General features: G+C 39.0%; 1 protein-coding gene across 1 annotated transcript; it reads left to right on the top strand.

Moving 5' to 3' along the window:
* The first annotated feature begins 327 nt into the window (after positions 1-327).
* Positions 328-954, top strand: GP9 (glycoprotein IX (platelet)). The gene has a single exon (XM_010008850.1). It carries the CDS (start codon positions 328-330, stop codon positions 952-954), a length of 627 nt encoding a protein of 208 aa, XP_010007152.1.
* The last annotated feature ends 14,281 nt before the right edge of the window (positions 955-15,235 follow it).

Raw genomic sequence — 15,235 nt, 5'->3', positions numbered from 1 at the left:
AAGTAACCTAGTTTTTATCATCATCTCCTGGTGACATTCTGTTCCAGAACTTCAAACAATAATATATTTTGTAAAATGATGAACGAAAAGCAACAACCTAGATGCAAAGTGGAAGTGCTGTGCTCTCTCCCAGCTGTATTTATGCTACTTAATGTCAGGAAGAACGTCTCTGTGGAAAACACAGAAAGCTAAAGGTTTTCTTCTAAAAACCTAAACCTCACAAATAATCCTGAGAAAGAAATAGCTATCATCTAGTTATGTGTTTAGAAATATGCTAATTAATCATGCTTATCAGATTATTATACTTATTCTCTTGGCAGCTGAAGCATGAACAAGGCAGAATTCATCACTGTTGTGGGATGTGCAGTATTGTTGCTGCTCCACGTGACTCAAACTGAAGCCTGTCCTCCCTCCTGCAGCTGCAGGTCTCTGGGAGAAGCAGAGGATCTGCGCGTAGACTGCAGCTCCAGGAAGCTGGTGGAGGTGCCTGCCTTGCCCATTCACACCAAGAGGCTTTATCTGCAGAACAACAGCCTCACCTCGGTTCCTCCAGGTGCCCTGGACAGCCTGCACAGCCTTCAGGAAGTGAAAATGTCTGATAATCCCTGGAACTGTGACTGTCACATTCTGTATCTAAAACTCTGGTTAGAAGATGTCTCTGCACCCTCTCTTGCAAACATCAGATGCTCAAGCCCAGCTCATCTCAGGATGAAACCCCTAGGGCAGCTCACTGGGAACGAGCTGGGGATGTGTAAGAGGCTTCTCCCAATCAAGTGTCTTCAGTTCTTTTGGAGAGACCTCATTTTAATTGCTGGAGTGATAATTACACTTATTTTAGTAGCTTGGGCTCTGAAATTCTCAAAAAAGCTGGTCTGCCAAATGCACCTAAGCCAATACGACTCTAGGGGGTGGCTGTTCAGGAGACATCTCTCCAAAAACCACAAGATACGATAAACTGGTCACTGCCACCAGCTTCAACTGAAACATCAAGCTCTTCTATCACAAAGAAGCACGTGCACTGGCAATACCAGTTTGGATAGTGAACATGCTACAAACAGATCCCAGGGCTCAAGCTCTGGGCCCTCAGGCAAGTTTGGTTTAATCTCCTCTCAGCAATAAGCTTAGTGATGGACTAACAGGCAAGTTTCATTCTCCTGCTGTCCACTCACATGAAAAGCAGTTTTAAATTAAAAAAATATTAAAAATACTCATTTAACTTAGCATTTTTCCAGTGAATTCTCACTCAATTCTTTGCTAGCAAGAAGATTTACATCCTCAAAACCTCATGTTTAATATAAGGAGAGGAACACAAATTGTACCATTTAGCAATTCTCTTCTCACTCAGAAGCTGGGTGAGTTTGCAGCCCTATTACTCCCTCCCAGTGTCCTGATGGGCCTGGTAAGACCATTCTTGTGCATAAATAAATTCAAGCATCTCATTCTGTGATTCTGTGATCTCTTCCTCAGGCTCAGGAGTTTCCTGCCAGCAAAATCACAATGATTGTATGTTATCCACATGTATCCTGTATTAAATATGTTTAAAAACAGACAATTAATGAGAATATCATCAGTAAAAATAATGTTAATATTGTGGAAGTTCTTGGAGAGTGAACAATAAAAAAGCATTCTATGTGAAATGGAATGAATGGATGTTTATGGGACATTCAGACTCACCCAAGTTCGATCTCTTTCACAATTCTGCACATTTCTGATTAAAATCCTTAGAAACTTCCAGAGACTGACTTGCAGTTTTATTACTGACATTTGATACACAGGATTTTATGCAACAGCCTTGAAGAGGATGTACTCTCTTCCCTTCTCCTCTTGTGCCCCCATCCTCATAGAAAAACTGTTGTGGTGACTCAAGCATATTGTCTCCTCCCTAACCTGGTTATCCACAGGACTCCAAGAACAGCAATTCATGCTGTGACCCCATCCTGTCTGGTGAGATCAGGCTGGTTAGATGGAAGATCTCTGAATGTCTTCTAAAATTAACACTACTGTTGGCAGTTCAACTGAAGACATGTTTTGCAAATTCTCCTCCTAACCCCAAACCTGAGCTAGGTACCAATCAAAGTCAGTAGAAGCTCACAGGGACATTTCCCGGTCCCTCTTGCCCCTGCCAAAGCACTCCAGCAGTATGGAGTCAAACTGTCAACACTGGCTGCTGGCACCATTCTCAGACAGTGTTGGAAAAGATGTGTTCCTGTCTGTATCTCCACTGTTGGTCCTCTCTCCTGCACCAGCAGGGAAAGGCCAATCTGAGACATGACCACTTGCCAATCTAAACCTACACCAATTCAGGATGAGTCACTTGCCACTCTTGGTGACACAAGGAGGGTGGAACTGCTGAAAGAACCTCTGAGGCACAGCCAGATTTGGGGAAAGGACATACACCATGGGCAGGGGGTTACATGGATTAGTAACAAAGTGTGGCATGGGCCTTCAGATTGAGAAAGGAAAGGAACAGAATCAGAAGTCTTCCCTGTAAAATAATTAATGACCTGGGAGACATCATGCCCATCGCAACTTACAGCCTGCAAATGATACACAGAGTGGAACAAGTAGAGGGGAATCATAAATGCACAGAATGGGGGGTAACTTGGAGTATCAAGGAATTGAAAGCAAGATCATACATCTAAAAAGAAAAGACGCGTTGAGGACACAGTTCAGAGAAGGCAAATAAACCAGTGATAATGATCTCCCATGCACAGCACTGCAGCACATGGCTAATGTGATCTTACTTGTCAAAACAGGGAGTATAATTTAGGAATAGAAAGATCTATTTACTTCCACATTTAGATAATTTAGTAACAATGTCTAGCAGTCAAGAAGAATCAGCTGCAGAAGAATCAGAAAAACAACTTTAATGCAAATTGAAGACGAGAAAATACATCTTAAAAGGAGTGTAATCAATTTCATTTAATAAAGAGGAATTTGAGGAATTACAAGATCATAGCTTGTAAGAATCTGCATAAAGATAAATTAATACCACCAGTACTCAAAGTGGAGCACCCAATGTGCTTTTTGCAAGGTGTTGCATCCCTGCTGCAGGAGGTGAACCATATAACCTAGAAACAGCACAGCTTGGTGAGGCTGTATCACACTCTGCTGCAGATCAAAGGAAAATTGTCTTCAGATTTAAGTCTACACTTCAGTTTGGTAAGCACAAACATTCAGAATTTCTCAGGCTTTATTAAATGTTATTCAACATAAAAAACCTCTGCAGGAGTGTATTTCAAAAAGCACAGAGGAACATGGTGGTATATGCCCTTAGATAATTTTAGAATATTTTCTCTGCACTGAGCTTTTCAATTTTTTAAAAGGTAACCATCATTTTAGATTAATGCACTTTGGAGTCTCTCATGGAAAGTTTCCTAAATGATATTTCTTGTTTCCCCAAAATAAAATAAAACATTAACATTACAAGCTTTTCACTCTCTTTTGTGCCTATAAAGCTAGGTATGCATTTTCAATCCTGCCACAAAAACCAGGCCATGCAGCCCAATGAATTGGAATAGTTTTAGACCATGGCCTATACCGAACCAACATTCACCATGCAGTTGAAGTGGATGAAATTTTAACTTAACTGGAGCACAGTAATCTTGAAAGTTTGCCGGTGTAGATAAAATAGTAAACTGCTTTACTGTATGGCTTCAATTTTACAAACATGAACAAATGAGCAGTTATCCGTATACCAGTGAACACACTAAATAAGATGAAGAAAATACAGAAATAAAAGCATTTGAGAGAACATGTTTTCTGACCTCCTAAGAGGAAAGAAGAGGGAATCTCTTCCATCACAGTATTTCACATTCCACTGGAAAACCACTGTATTTATCACTTCTGAAGCAGCTGGCTTTTATCTGAAAAAAACTTTGAAAAGGAGAAAGCTGGAACTGCTAATTAAAGGCTCAAGAGCAACATTCAACTGTTTATCTGGCAAGGCCACTATGTTGTGCCAAAGCCACGTCCTCCACTAAACTGCACAAATAATGCTGCAGTTGCTGACCACGTGCAGAGCCAGGGCAGCGTGTCAGCTATCTCCATGCAGCCAGCTCCCAAAGGAGTTTGTCCAGGAAGTGTCACTGCATCATGCCTCCAAGGGGGCAAACTAGTGAATATATCTGTTTGCACTTTCTTTGGTAACACAGGTGTACCTGCTGGGATTAATTGCAACTAAAAAATTATGAGGTTTGGTTCAAGATTTAGCAAGAGAAGAAATCATACTCAGAATTATTAAGCAGGAAGAAAAAAAACCTCTTGTTCAACATTTCACTGTAACACACAGAGCAGTTTTGTGCAAATTGCAATTTGGTGTAAGCTGCAATTAAATTACTGTGGAAATGGCTTTATGCATTAGTGGAGTCCAACTGCATTATTATGACACAGTTATTGAGAATCAGAAGTTGGCTTTGCATCACTGATGCCATTCCTCTTAACACAGCCACTCTGGATCTGTCTTCTAAACTTAGCTACAAATACTGTGTTTTTCACCACGGGAAGTACTTAAGAATTAAAGAATTTTTGCTAATTTACAAGTCTGCAAGCAACAAGGAAAAAAACTGAAAGAGTATGAGTGTCTTCTTGCAAAAGAGAAGAGCAAGTGCGTATCTGTGATATAAGCTATTTTAGAAGTGATGGTATTTATAGTAAAATTACATATTTACAGTAAAAAATAACACTACGTGCTGTGGATTCACTGAATTTGCTTTCCTTCCCCCCATGTTCTAAACATGTTGGCATTTTGGGAATAGACATTTCTCACTGCAGATGAAGGTTAAATGAATGGTATGTCAGTGTACTCAACACCTTCCTTTTCTGCACAAAGCAAGGAAGAAGCAATCTGAGAATAGTTTTCTTTCACCCTAAAAGCTGTCAGTCTTTGAGTGTCAGTCCAGTCCTTCCCAGGAGCCCTGGGCAGCTCCATGAGGTGGACACATGGCATTTTACTTTTCTTAGGGTCTTCTCTTCTTAGAAGTAGTTCCGATCTCCATGGTCTCACACTCAAACCCAACCTGAGAGGATTTTGACTGTAAACCTTGCCTATCCTAAGGCTTGTTTGGCAACTTACATAAAATTAGTTCATACTAAATTAATATTAAAGACTAAGTGCAGCTTTGTTCTTAGTGATAAAATACAGTGTAAAGTAAAGAGGTTTGTACTGTATTTACCATTTTGCCAAGCAGCTGTACATAAAAGGATTCAGATTCAATGTCCAGGCCTTAGCCCCAATTCAAAGTACTTAAGCACGCAGAAAATTAGTAATACAATGTAAAATATTTTTTTCTGTTCAGTTAAACCCCAGCTATTTAATGAGATACATGTCACATTATGACAGTAATTTTCCACCTTAGTTGCACAGCTGCTTGCACTGACCACATGTGAAACTGCATTGATAGCTGCTAGAATAACTCATCCAACAGGAAGCTTCAAACAGCAGAAGACCACAAATATTCATGGCCTCACAACAACAGCAAGAAATAGGAACTCCCTCAGGTGAACTGCAAATTCCTTCTGTTATTGAACTAGTAAACATATACTGTAAGAACTAGATACTAAGTGAACATACAAAATATACATAAAGTGGCAGTGAGATGAGCTTGTTAACTGATCTAAGCTACTACACTTAAACTCTTTAAGGTAAAGTAATTAGCATTACATTCTCATACTGGTTTAATGTGTAAATTCACTGTGTGGTGAATGATTAAAATGGAACTTGAAGCTTCACAAAAGTGCTGTTTTTCTTGGACTTTTAAGGTCCACACACTTGTATGCTATGATTTACAGCTGAATTACAAACTTCTACTTTTGCTTGCCAGCAGGTGGAAAGACTACACTGAAGAATTAACAATTCCTGTTTAATGATTCCTTTGATGGAGCTGAGTTTATGGTAATGCATAGTAGTGCTAGGTTTATCTTAATGCTTTTTCTCTTCAGAGCACTACACAAAACAATTTTCAAAAGTGCTTTGAGTCTGTTACTAGAAGCCCTGTAAATATTTTGCTATTACATTGACTCCAATTAATGTTAGATTACACTCAATAATGGGTGTGTGACGAGAAATTGCTTTGGTTGCATAATGGCCACATGGCAGCTATTTATAGTGAGCTCCTTCCCAGGGGCAATTTGCTCCCTGAATGCTTCCCCCAGAGGCCTAATCTCAGTTCATCCAAACGACTGCCCATGGGCAGCTGCACTGATGTCACTTTAGCAGCACTGACATGGCAAGTTCATTTTAGGCAACATAAATCTGAGGTGCCTAATGGAAGTTCGTTCAGCTTTCATTTGGTTTTATTGATGGCTTTCTTGTTGACCACCAAGCACCAAGTCCTTCAATAACCTGTAGCTATTCAAGTTGAATGGCACTGGTTGACACAAGTACATTCTCCGGGAGAAGTGGATCGACCTCTTCCCTCTGAACAGTATTAAGAAACAGGGCTAAGGAAATCCAGAGCATTCATCTTAGTCCAGGGAAAACAAAACAAAACAAAAATCCCAAACATGCAAAGCCTTTTAAATGGCCTTGACCTATAGGGAAGGAAGTGTCAGCAGGGATGGATTTCAGGCTCCTTCTCCCTCTTTTTTTTCTTGTCTCCTCTTCAGGGGTCAGAAGGCTTTTGCCCCTGATAGTAATTAGGTTTTGGCTAGGATTCATGTATTGCCTCTCATGACCATGGAGAAGGACTATGGAACCTGACACATCGCTGTAAAATCTACCTTTGCAGCCCATTGCTATCAGTAGTTGTAGTGAATAGGGGAAGAACATGGCAATCTCCACACCCTAAAACGCAGCAGAGCACTTAGAAGCAGGTGTATGTTTGACACCCCCGAGTTTGCAAAGTACCAGCAAAAACTGGACACTTAATTTTCAGACACACTTACCCAACGCTTAATTATTGCAAAGACTAAAGCTAAAATAGCAGCAATTAAACCTGAAGGAAAAGAGTCCATAAAAGAACACAAACTGTGTATAAGGGAACCTCAGAGCCCCTGAAGTGATTCCTTTAACTTCAGCAACAGCTTTGTCAGGCAGACAGCTCTGCAAATGGATCAACATTGTCACCTAGTGGCTGCTGAAGACTCCCGGTGAGAAAAATGCTTTGCAGCTTGTCACCCTTTCACACCAAGACATCAGCAATGGGCTGTAAAATGGTTTTCCAGACAAGCTACCGATTGCTGTTGGCCTTTTCAGAAGTCTGTGCAGGTCTGTCACCAAGTGTCACATGGCACAAGGCTTAAATTGTTTTCTATTGACAGAAACCTAAAGTTACTCTACTTTTGGACACTGGGCAATACAATCTCCATTTATTTTCTTCACTTTGATTAATAATTTCTAGATCTGCTCCAAGTTTTCTACTACTACAACTCCCAAAGACACAGCTCAAACTATGTCAAGTATGAAAACTTGACATAGGTTTTCCTTCTTCTGTTCTCCTAGAGTCGTGATAAACTTTAATGTAAATTACAGTCTGACTCACCACTTTGGTACTGTAGTTTCATCCTATCTGAGTGCAATAAAATACAGAAAAAAAATGTGTAAATTAAGTACCTAAATGTTCTTTATGTACTTTACAAAAGGCTGACAACTTACCAGTCTCACTAAATGTACCTGAACTGTGTGATGTAGATATATTTGTGAATCTTTCCAAGTTTGACACTGCACCCCACACGACTCTGAACCTGCAAAGGCAGCAATACAGCCACAAAGGCTGAATTGCCACATCTGCATGAAAATGACCCCGGCTACATCAGAGCCCTCTGCAACACCAGAGGACTGACAGAAGAACCAAACTTGGCTGCATCTATCATGACAATGAACATAACTGAGGAACACATTAACCTTAATCAATATGTATAATTTTGTTCTCTTAGTTTCAGTGAGGATTTCTGTATAATAGAGTCTAAGTTAGCAAATAAAGTACTTAAACTTCTATTTCCCAACACACAGATAATCCACGGAGACAGGAAGCCCAAGATACCTCCCTGCATCAGAAGCCATGGGATACCACGTAGCGATATGGTTTGTCAAAACTCTGAATGCAGAATTTGACAAAACTTGTAATATTCTACTTAAATCCCTTTGAAGTATGATAATGAAATAACACTGGTCAACTTCAGATTTAATAATGTATCTATGTAATAATGTAAATATACAAAAGGATTCACCAGTTTTGGGGGCCCAATTTAACCATGTATTTGACTACATCTTAACCTCAAACATGCATATTTATTTCATTGACTTTTTCCAGATCAAAACCTTTGAGAAGCATAGAAGTAAACAGCAGGAAATACAGAAGGTGAGAACAGTAGAGCAAAACGAGCACACTACTTAAATCAGAACACTGCCATCAGAGCTGGAAAGGCAGACATTTACTGCAGTGCTGAGGCCTCATCCAAGAGCCAGAGAAAGCAGAAGATAAACTACTGGAGGTGTGAAGCCAGGCCTGTGCTCTCCCACACTGCACATTTCTGTAGCTAGGTCCAGAGTGGTCCTTCAGTGGGGCCCTTTTCCAGTTACATTCAGGTATAAAAATCAGTCCTCCATCTAGCTACATGCACTGTGCAAATGATCACGTAAGACTCTTGCACAAAGCAAACAAGAAGCTTTGCAGTCATGTCAGGGGGAATTAAATTGCACTGCTCTGCTGGTGATGGTGAATTTTGATAAAATACTGGGGGGGGGGATTAATTATTGTAAGAAGATAAAAATGCTTAAGTGAAAATAAAATGCAGAGGCTTGTACACTACACTTGTAGCAAACTGACCTTTTTGATCTTTCACGTTCTTGGTATAAATAAGATAAAGCAAAGACTTACTGACCTGACTGGGAAATCAGTTTCACATCAGAAATCAAACCTTCCATCCAGTATTATTACTTGCTGTTGGACCTCTTTGAAGAACAAGGCAGTATTCCCAAGTGTTCAGCAGATTCACATATAGTGCAAAACTAGAGATATTTTTTCCATACCAGTCATGACTTGATCTGAGCTGCATATGTATTTTACCTTGAAGAATGCATACAGAAGAGTGGTATATATGGCCATTAATGAGTTCACACTGCTACCAATCTCAATTAAATAATATAAAATTTCTCTTTATACTTACTGTTCAATGACTCAGAAACTATGTAGACTTTTCTGTCTATGAAATGAAAATAAACATACTGTTCTACTATAGGTTAAAAAAAAGGAAAAAAAAGGGGCATTTTCCTATCAGCTCTTCTCCTTCAATGTATGTGAGATGTTCATGCACCTTGTTTGTCCAAATCCTCCAGAGGCAGCAGAACCAAGGTAAAGATCTGGACTGTATTCCATGCTGGCAAAGTTATGTCACATGTTCTAATCCTTGCTGCTCCTGTACAGTTCAAATGACAACAAATGGCACAATTGCTACTGCAGGTTGAATTTAGCCCTCACTTTTTTTATTACTGGTGATGGGCAAAAGCAGTGATAAAATCCAGCTTGCTCTCAGAACAAAAAGTGAGGCTACAATTCAGAATATTTTTAATTCAGACTGAAAATACATTGAGTCAATAACACCATATTTTCCTAACATCATTGTCACAGTCCATGCCTAGAATCAGTAGTTTTCTTAACCTAGATTAACTCATCCAGCAACTAAATTACTGTGCCAGAGATTATCAACATTTTCCAGGGAAATTCAAAGCTGAAAATTCACAAGGCAATAAACTGGAGGAGGGTTTGGGAAGTACTGACAGTATGATGACATCACCACAACTGCCACACACATTATCTTCTCCAATAAAAATTAAGTCAAAAAGGATATACAGCCTGAGATTTGAAATCCTTATATTTGGAATTGTGAAGAACATTTAAAACATTAGGTATTCTTGTTATGACAGGATCTCATTAACCACCAACTGCTGAATTAGCACACTCTAAAAACACATCAGAAAGTTACATCTTTTAGTCTGCTTTTTAATAAAGATGTAAGAAACCAAAGAAAATTAAATGACACACTATTATGATATTTGAAATAAGTTGCTGGTAGGTTGTTTATATTCCATGACACTATGGAATATAAACTACAGAGAAAGTACTAAAATTTAACAGAAATATAACTTTGGCTGTATTTTCCCAACATGCTATATCAGAATTCTCATCTATATTTCGGAAACCTGGAATGTGCACATGAACTGAAGCTTTGCTGGCTGCATTTCAGTTCCAACTTCCAGAAACAGCAATAGTTGGTAGCGTATATTCTAGATTTACCTAAGAGACAAGGACAAAGCAACTGTTGTCAGGAAATAAAGCTACGATATGCAAGACTTGGAACACATCTACACAAACTCCTTAGGACTGAAATAATCCTTAGGTTACTAAAGGAAGAAAATAAGACATTTCCTTTCTTGAATCTCACATGAGGACATTTCACATTTCACAAAGGAAAAGCAGCAGCAATGCCAGCAAAAATACTGACAGAAAGTATGTTGAGGAAGAATTCACAGCCACTACTTAACCTACTCACACACTTCAGAAGGCAACAGAGATCAGTATGCTTCAAATGAAGACACTAAACATGAGATCATGTTAATAAAAAATAAGCCTCTTAAAAACTGTAAGTAGAAGGAGGTAAGATGTCTTGAAAATGGAATATCTAGTGGTAGAGAAGTGATAAACTTCTTTATTGAACATCAAAAGATAAAGAGCTCTCAGAATAGAAGTACTGCCACAAGATAGGATGCATTAGCTGTAGAACTATATATGCAGGAAGGGACTATGGTTTAACCCACTAGAACCCCTGTTTTTCTCGTGAGTAATTTTTACAGTATCAACAACAGGCTTGCTTCTTTTTGGTAGATTCATAATATTCACTTTTACAGCATTTTTCAGGAAGAAAATGTGTTCATATCTATATTCAAGCATAAATGCATGCATATGCATAAGTATATATATAAACACAGACATGTATATATCACAGAGATATATATTCAAAAACATATTCAGCCACCCTATATGGCCTTACTAAGATCAAGATGTCTAGGCTAGTATCATTGAGTGTTTTACAATCTTTATTTCATTTTATGACATCAACACTAAAACATCACTAAGCCAAAAAGAGATTCCTAAAATAAATGCATCAGCTCTGAAAGAAGACTTGGGCACTATGCAAACCTTTACCTGATATGCAGGATTTTGAGAGGCCCAAATATATTAGAATAGCCTCAGCTCCCTCAGCAATCTGTACCAGGGAAAGGAAATGTTACCACCAAGAAATCAAACTAGCATGACAAGTATCAGGGGTTCTCAAGCAGACAGGTGGAGTCTGTGAAAATACAAATTTTAAGATGTCTAATAAATGTACAGGTACTACACTAATCTCTCTCATAAGAAGTAAAATTCAGTGAACTATACAGATTTCCAGGTCCTCACTGAGTCTTCAGCACTTCAGGCAGTACACCATGGCTGTGCAGTCACAGCCCAACTGGTAAATCTGCAGTCCACATGCACACTGCTGCTATGTGGGATCTTGGCTGCACTTACAACACAAGAGAGGAATCCAAAGGAGCACACACCCTGTTCAACAGGATTTCACTCACTTTCCTTCCCCTGCACTAGTGAAGTGCATCTACAAGCCACTGTGGCAAGATGACACCAAACAACTCAAGGAACTGCACATAACACCCGAAACTAGGGGGCCGACCTGTGATGATTTGCCAAACAAACCTGACTCTGAGGAACTGATGTTTTAGGTTTCATCAGCAACTCTTTCGTCTTTGAAACTGTGATTAACAGCTGTGTTTAGAAAATCTTTCTTTTAGTTGGCATGGCTTCTGAAATGGTGTGTCTCCTCTCAGCTGAGATAAAACCCCTGCGATGACTGGTTTTTATTCTCTATAGAGTACAGACAAGGAGAACGGATGGGTGACTAAGAATGATCAAAGCCTTTAGAAACCAAGCAGAGGAGAATTTGCATTGCATTCACCCAGACAATGATTAAGCTATGTATATGAATATAGTATTTCAAATGACAATGAAGCCAGTATCCACAACTGAGTCATCTGAAAGGAACTGGAAATAGCTTATGTCTTCTGAGATTAAAAATGTGCAACTTGGGAAACTTCATGAATGCAATTAATTTTTTTTTATTCCTAGCTTGTTCTGAAACTTGGCTGATAACAAATTCAACACTTGCTTTGGGTAACAAACACATGACAAAGTCATACACTTTGCCCAAAAACCGCCTTATAGAAGCTATTTCATTGCTAGGAACCACCCATGAAGGAAACCCTACAACCTTTCTCAGAGCAAGGCCAGGATCTGCACGCTTGCAAGGAGAAGCACTCAATAAAAATCCTTGGTCGGAGAAGTCCCAGACCTGAATCCATCTCTGTTTGTTTGGCTAGCAACCTCCTTATAACTTGACAGTCTCAGTGCCACCTGTGCTAGGACAATAACAGGACACCAGGCAAAAGCAGAATTCCTGCTAGAAGAGGCCATAAGCAATACAAGGTCTCAGTGACATCCTTTTCCAAGACTCCAGGAGTCTTCCAAAAGCTGTAACTGCTGCAGCTTTGAAGGACAAATGGCTGAGTGTGGAAAAAATGAGCACAAAAGGCTCTCCAGGAAAAAAAACATCGTAAAACTGTGAGGCTTCCAGTTAATCATGACTCTTAACATTACCTTAAGGAGCATTTAAATCTTTCTGCTGCTTCCCAATTACTACTCACACAGAATTCAAACATATAGATATGAGAAAGAGAAGCTGTCATGTACAGCAAGAGTATCTGTTGACTAGTGACAGTTCTCAAAATATCCATTAATTTGTCTTGGCCCCCTGCAAGTGAGTTAAAAGGTCTACATCCCATCCACAGAAAGGACAACATTTTGTCTTTCCTATAAACATTAAACACTCAGGTAACTTTCCTAATTCTCTTTTTGTTCAAAAAGGCTTTTGAACAGCAATAAACTAAAAATAAACCATCTAACATTTTAAGTGGCAAATATCAAACACTGCTAAACTTTAAAGTTCTGGACACAAATATGTTTAAATCAGCATGTCCTTCATTTTAGACTGAATTACTAAACAGTCTATTATTACAAAATTCTTCTAGCTAAAATCAGAACAATGAATTTTTGTACAAGAACACACTCTGTAATACTGCAGGCTACACTGCTCAGCAGACATGCACAGCCTTATCTGTGGCAAACTGAAATCTAAGTCCTTGTCAAGATAACCTCAACCTCTCTGGAAGTACAAGACCAGAACCTACATGATTACAAACATAGATAATCTTTAAAGTATTTACTTTCAAACAATAAAAAAATAAGATGGGAAGAAAAGCAATTTGCTCTCATAAACTCAAGTCACAAAATCTCTATATTGTAATATGAATGACCAAGAATTTATGCATCAAGTATATGGGGCCATGTCAGGTAATGGGGAGTATGGGAACACGCTTTTATTACTTTAAAAAAACACAAAACAAAGCAAAAAAAAGTTCTTATTTTTTATCTATTATATTGATTATATACATTTTTAAAATTGACTATTTAGCAGACTTTTTAAAAAGAAAGTACAATATATTACTACTTTCGTTGTCTTGAAGAAATCAATCTGTTCAAGCAAACTCAGCTGTAAAACCACCAGGCTGGAAATACAGATGCTTATACATTCTTTTAACCAAAATCTAAACAAAGAATAATTGCACCACATAAAGAGCATTAACACATCAAATAATGTGCTTGCATTATAAACACCAGGAGGAAATGTTGAACTTGGCTGAAAAATTTATCTTTGAACACAGAATAAACAATGTACCAACCAAGCTATAATTCAAGTCATCATAATTTCCATTAACAATTTTGGCAGTTTTTCTATACCCACACTGGAAGTTATTAAGAATGAATGCTTGTTACTGCACAAAATCACAGCAAACCATACACTTACTGAGTCATTCCAGAGTCATAAAATTTACTTTTAAACCCTACCCTCTGCTCCTTCAAATAGTGCTGTGGAAGGCTGGGTAATATAGGACTCCTCTTTGTGTTTTTTTCAGTGTTCCATAGGAGATCAACATGTACATATATTTAAAAGGCCAGAACTTTAATTAATTTGCTTTGTAATTCCAAATCTCAGCAGCTGCTTTGATATAACACACTCACTACCCAAACTCCACTCTCCAAAGTGGAAATTCCAAGCAACTTTACACCTGTAGCAAAAGGCTCTGTAGCTCAAACCCCTGGTTAAGAGTTGAAATTTAACTTCTCTCATGGAACTGAGATAGTTGAGGGAAAAGGAAACTGTGAGTAAGGCCAGTAAAGGGGGTCTTCTACCATTACTTGGTGCTGTTTTCTAGTAACTACTAGAGTACAGCTAGTAGAGAGACTGATCTAAGAGTGGTTTTGAGCACTCTTTTTTTGATGAATGACTTAAAAACAGGCAGATACAAACTGAAATTGACTCAATTGACTGGTCAGTCTGTGCTGGCTCAGTCATAAATCAGGTTGTTCTCTGGCACAACTACCTACACAGAAATTTAACTCCCTAACAGTTTCATTTCACAATCTTGCAATTTGAAACTGTAAAGTGTCTAGCACATATTTGTTATGAAAAAGACTAATAAAATGTTCTGTGACAAAGTATTTTATTAATAAAGCTGATTTTTATTAACATCTTGACTCACCACAATATCTAAAGGAGAGCACCTATTAAAGAGCAGTTTGTTTTGCAGATAACCCAGGTAGCAGTTAAAGGACAAATAACTCCAGATTGCTGAGATAGGCTTATCTCATACACATAACCAGTTTGTGATGTAACATAAATCACACACATGGCTCGATGTTAAGAGTTTTGAAGACGTGTCTGAGCAGCACAGCACCTTGCAAGGGTGAAAAACCGTTGCCCTGAGCCCTGGACTACGACTCTGGAAAGAAACCACACCCCAGCTCAGACCAAAAAATGAAAAGCCAACAAGGCAAATCAGCTGCACTTCCTGGATGACTTAATGGTGTAATTGCACCTGTTTATTTCTATGTGCCAGTAACTGTAAAACGTATCAGGAGGAACAGAGCACACAAACGTCACTCCAGCAGGAACGTGGATGAACGCTGGCGTGTGCCAGTCCTCTGCACAGCACCGGGACACCGGCAGCGATGAATGCCTCCTCAGTGCCATTACAGCAGCTGACTAACGCACTTCCTTGCCCACACACACCATGGTTTATGTCTGTCGGACCCGCGCAGGCCCCGCCGACACCGGCCCACCGGGA

The sequence above is a fragment of the Chaetura pelagica genome, unplaced genomic scaffold (assembly GCF_000747805.2).
Source record: "Chaetura pelagica isolate M959 unplaced genomic scaffold, ChaPel_1.0 scaffold52, whole genome shotgun sequence".
NCBI classification, from domain to species: domain Eukaryota; kingdom Metazoa; phylum Chordata; class Aves; order Apodiformes; family Apodidae; genus Chaetura; species Chaetura pelagica.
The sequence above is the reverse complement of the archived record's forward strand: the minus strand, read 5'-3'. Positions and strand labels throughout refer to the sequence as shown.